The 5236-nt window shown below is 39.7% G+C and overlaps 1 protein-coding gene across 1 annotated transcript in view; it reads left to right on the top strand.

Moving 5' to 3' along the window:
• The first annotated feature begins 3441 nt into the window (after nucleotides 1-3441).
• The window catches only part of LOC113803959 (WAS/WASL-interacting protein family member 3), a 20153-nt gene continuing 18358 nt past the window's right edge, over nucleotides 3442-5236 (top strand). Inside the window, exon 1 of the mRNA XM_070123775.1 lies at nucleotides 3442-4102. Within this exon, the coding sequence (XP_069979876.1) occupies nucleotides 4092-4102 (11 nt within the window). The 5' untranslated portion in view covers nucleotides 3442-4091. The remainder of the gene's footprint in view (nucleotides 4103-5236) is intronic.

The following is a 5236-nucleotide window of genomic DNA, read 5'->3' as shown; positions in this document are numbered from 1 at the left end:
CTCTCTCTCTCTCTCTCTCTCTCTCTCTCTCTCTCTCTCTCTCTCTCTCTCTCTCTCTCTCTCTCTCTCTCATAATATACATTGATATATATGTATATATACATAGTATGTATGTACTGACATGTATATATACATAGTGTATATATACTGACATGTATATTTACATAGTATATATATATATATATACTGATATGTATATTTACATAGTATATATGTATGCTGACATATGTATGTATATATATGATTATATATTATATACATATTAGTAAATTTATGTATATTTGCATATATATGTTTAATTGTATATGTGTGCATATGTGTATATATATATTTGTATATATATTCATATGTGTATATGTTTATTAGTATATGTATGTATATGTATATATGTAATATATGTATTTATGTATGTATATATATGTATGTATATAAATGCATGTATAAATGTACATATATATTTATATGCATATTGGTATGAATATGTATGTATGTATGTATGTGTATATATATAATATATATATATATATATATATTATATATATATATTTGTGTGTGTGTGTATGTGGGTGTGTAGGAATATAAGTATATGTATATTAAAGTATATGTATATATATATATATATGAATATAAGTATATATATATGTGTGTGTGTGCGTGTGTGTATGTTATATGTACAGAAATATATGTATATAAATATTTGTATTGAGAGAGAGAGAGAGAGAGAGAGAGAGAGAGAGAGAGAGAGAGAGAGAGAGAGAGAGAGAGAATCTTAAAATATTCAGCTTGGTGACAGAGTGAGTGGCACCCTCTCTTCCTCAAGGCGACATTTTCTTATTTATGTCCATGACCGTGATTGTTTGCATGACGAGTAAAACGCTGGAAAGCCACAGTTAGCATTTCATGGCCACCCAGACTATAAAGTAGCAAAATAAGCCAAAGCATTATTACCCTAACCAAAGTAGACAGTAAATCAACCTCGAGCCATGTAGTCTCCTACGATCATGCGCGGGTTACATGACTGTTAGTTTTAAAAGTGTTAATGAGACTCAGATCTCCGCCAGAGATTTGACTTACTTAACTGTATAATAACTGTATCCATATGCAAGAAGTTTCATACATGCAATGCAAAGCGAACTGATGAAGACGATTACCGCACTTTTTTTTATTTTACATTAAATGTTGTTGGGTAGTTATTTGTAATTCCGAACGCATATTTACGTGTCCGAATCCTTGAATGAATATCCCATTGTGATGAGGGTGGAGAGAAGAGGGGGAGGGGGAGGAGTTAAGATGTATTGTGCTCTACCATGATCGAGCAGTTCATAAGCGTCTGGAGTGCTGTGGTAAGCGATGCTACATCCGGTCTCTTTTTAAACAAGAGGTTTTCAGGGCTGCTCAGCGCACGAAATCACCGAATCACCTTTTCACTGACGAAAGCGATAATAACGCCTTTCTCGAAAAGGACAGGATAGTCCTAATTAACGTTTATGGGTTTCATTTAGAAAGAGAACGGCGAACGGAGAAGCCTTGTTCCGGACGCTTGGGGGTCAGCCAACCTTGTCACCCGCCTTGCGTGAGTAACTTTCAAGTAAAGGTACAATGCCACCGCATATTCCCACGTGGCTTTCGGGACGTCTGGGTTTCAGACATGAAAGCGGGACAGTGCACAGCGGCAACTGCGGCGAGGCATGTGAATTTGCGTGGCGGTGCTGGGTCGGGACCAACAATAGCCGTACACCTGACAGTCGAGATCTGACATATGCATATAAACACACACGCCGCATACATATGCATAGACACTGTTCTGTATATGGATAAACTATCGGGTATGTACTCGGCGTCTTCCCCGAGCGCTCCACATTAGCTATTCCCAAGCGAGCCACCTGCCACTCACGCTGAAAGCATAACCACGGTCTTTATCCCTTCGAGAGCACAACCAACGCACAGCCCCGTCCTCGCAAACGCACGCTATACACCAAGAGCGTTCCTACGAGGACACACAACGGGCACCGGGGTGGAAGGGGGAGGGATGCCGTCACTTGTGCTAATAGTGAGGTGTCAGTTTACAGGGTAGGGAGCTGACCCTCCCTATCTGGTTCTCCGATGAGGGCTCGCCGTGTCCCTCCATCACTAGTGAGGTGACGCTAGGGTAGGCCAATGTTTAGTGAGGTGTTTAGAGTAAGCGGGAAGATAATACATCGCCGGTCAGTGTTTAACCTTTGTTGGAGCGAAGGAGTGGCTCCTGTAGGCAACGTGACCAACACCTGCACCTTCGGTTATGCTGAATCCACACGCACGCAGACTTGCCCGTGTTATCTGACGCGCTGTGAAAACGTCAGCGATCCTCATTGATAAAATAATGGAATGCAATGCGATGACGTGACATTCAACTTCCTGTAATAAAATAGAACGGTTTAGACTGGTATCACGTCCAGGAAAATATGAGAATAGTGCTGTTAGTTTTTTATGGAGTTTGTTGAAAAGACCTTTCAATACATTGCCGCATGCAGTTGCTAGTAAATTGTTGCATAGACGTGTTTGACTTTGTGATGCTGTTTCTTTTTTACATATATTATTTACACACACACACACACACACACACACACACACACAAAGACAGAGAGAGAGAGAGAGAGAGAGAGAGAGAGAGAGAGAGAGAGAGAGAGAGAGAGAGAGAGAGAGAGAGAGAGAGAGAGATTCAGAAAGAAAGAAAAAAGTGAGTGAGATTGAGTTATGCGCTCACATATGCTCGTGATTGCAAACAGTGCATTCAGGAAGTCACGAGTGCTTTGCATAATCCCCCTTTACATAACATAGCGCATTTCACCAGTTTGTACAATAGCGTTCCCTCTCCCTAACACCAGAATGAAGCAGTACATTTCATGGCCATTGCACACTTCCACCCGAGGAAAATCAATACTCAGTTCCGTCGAGTCGGTAAAGTCGGCATTCTGTGCGAAAAAAAGACGTTAGAAAAAAATTCCCATGAAGTATTCTGCCGAGCAATTTCGAAGTTGGCGCTGCGACCAACCCAGGAAATGAAATAATGAGCCATAATCATGCAGAGAGCGTCTCCCTCCATTTATGATACGGAATGGGACGACACTCATTATATCTCTTCAACACAGGATGATTCCCAAGCCAACAAAAGGCACAAAAAGCGAGATACATAATATCGTCATTATAACTGTCATTCACCCATTTAGTAGTAGTGGGTTTTTGGCTCACGGAAAGGAAGATGGGTTGCAAATATTTATATATATATATATATATATATATATATATATATATATATTCTAATATTTCAGAGAGGGAAAGAATGCAAAAATAAAAATGTTTTTCTGAAACCGCTTTCTCCAAATGTATTATGTAAAGAACAGACGGTACTTTATAGTAATCTTAATAATATGGTCTTAAAATATTGGAAAGAGGGAGAGATCTTTATACCACCCATGTAATAAAGAAATATATCATTCTTCACTTAAAAATCAAAGCTCTCTTTTCTACTGTTAGAAATTTTAAAGGGAAAGCCGAAATAATGCCGAGAAAAAGACGAGAATTTAGTAGCGAAAAGACCCATGGTTTCACCCAACACGCAAGGCCACATATTCTCTTGCCAGCGAACTCATATCATTCTGACTCGTTAAAACAAAGTCCCAATAGATTCAGACTCATTTCGCAGCAGTGACGTGAAGTGATTTCAACTGGATGTGTAAAGCCCGAGAGTTCAGAGTTGGCGCCGCTCACCGCCCGTGTGTGCGCAGTCTCATGGCAGCGGCGTGTTCGTTGCCCCGCGTCTCCACTTGCCAGATTCCCCCGATCCTCAATCTATTTTCTTTTTTTCTCGTCTTTATTGAATTGCGGATGTCTCTCTAAGGTCGGGTAAAGTATAATTGTGAAAGGAGGAGGCGCGGAAGGTGGGTTTGTGATATACGGAGGTCCGAGTGTGTTAAATGACTTGTGTTATTCCTTCCAGGCTTCAGCTGCGACTGTGGTAGTGAAAGCTGGCAAGGAGAGGGACCAGAGAGCGTGAAGTACCGAACAAGTGCACTCGCTGTACATCGCTAGGGATTTCTCCAACCTCCAGCATCATGAGTCGGTGGTAAGACCTGATTTGAAGCTTTGTGATACAATTAAGAGTGCACGACCTATGTGTCTGGCAGATCAGAAGGAGAAAAAAGTGAGCGGAACGGAGTGAAAAATGGACGTGAAACAAAGAGCGTTGTGTGTGTGGAAGGGGCAGAGTGTGAGGGAAGTGGTGTACCCTCATCACCCTCCTCCTCCTCCTCCTCCTCCCTCACTCCTCCTCCTGCTCGTGGCGTGGGACCCCACATACCACTACTACCACCACCACCAGCTAGTCCTACTACCACAGCGACAACAACTCATCCTCACCCTTGTCCTTCTCCTATTCCCTTTCATTCAAATTCCACTCATCTATTGGCGCTCCCAAATATTCAAATGAAATAAAACCTCCACGCTCACGATTGTCATACCAAGGAAATCCATGTCATTCTTCACCCTATGAGTGTGCAGTTCCTAGTAGTCAAAATCTTTCCCAATCCACAGTCCTTGGGTCGTCTCTGAAAAATATATTATCTTTTACTTTTCTCATTAAATACGCTTTTAAGAAAAGACTTGGCAAGATCAAACACTAATTCCTCTTGAAAGATAAACACAGCCTATGACCTTTCTTTTCTATTCACCAGATGTTAGCTAGATAATGCTGCTTTCTTGAGGTCCATCTTGGTAACCTGTGCTTACTTACTAGTCTGTTGGAATCATTAACTAAAGTAGTGAGATTGCTATCTGTTCCAGCATTGAAAGTATGAGAAATGTTGGTAAATAACTTTTAATGAAACTAAACAAGATATTTTGTTTGTTTACTGTTATTTGAATAAATGGTTTTACTTAAAATTCAACTCTTAAGAATAAAATTAAATAATGCTTATACAAATTCATATGTAAAGAAAATTATATTCAAACTTAGAAAATGAAGCTCTCACCTGTCAAAGTTATATTTGTTTAAATGATTCAACTGGTCATATTAATGGGATGGAAGTTTTAAAATAAATGTTTAGGAGTAGAAATCAGGTAATAGATTAATATTTATGGCTCTTTTAATATCATAATCTTGCAATTTGAATCCTTCCATTAGCAACAGGGAAGAATGTTTTGACGTTTGGGTGTGTTTCTATTTAGAAAGTTTATATTGTTTATGTTCATATAAACTGAT

The sequence above is a fragment of the Penaeus vannamei genome, chromosome 7 (assembly GCF_042767895.1).
Source record: "Penaeus vannamei isolate JL-2024 chromosome 7, ASM4276789v1, whole genome shotgun sequence".
Lineage (NCBI taxonomy): Eukaryota > Metazoa > Arthropoda > Malacostraca > Decapoda > Penaeidae > Penaeus > Penaeus vannamei.
The sequence above is the reverse complement of the archived record's forward strand: the minus strand, read 5'-3'. Positions and strand labels throughout refer to the sequence as shown.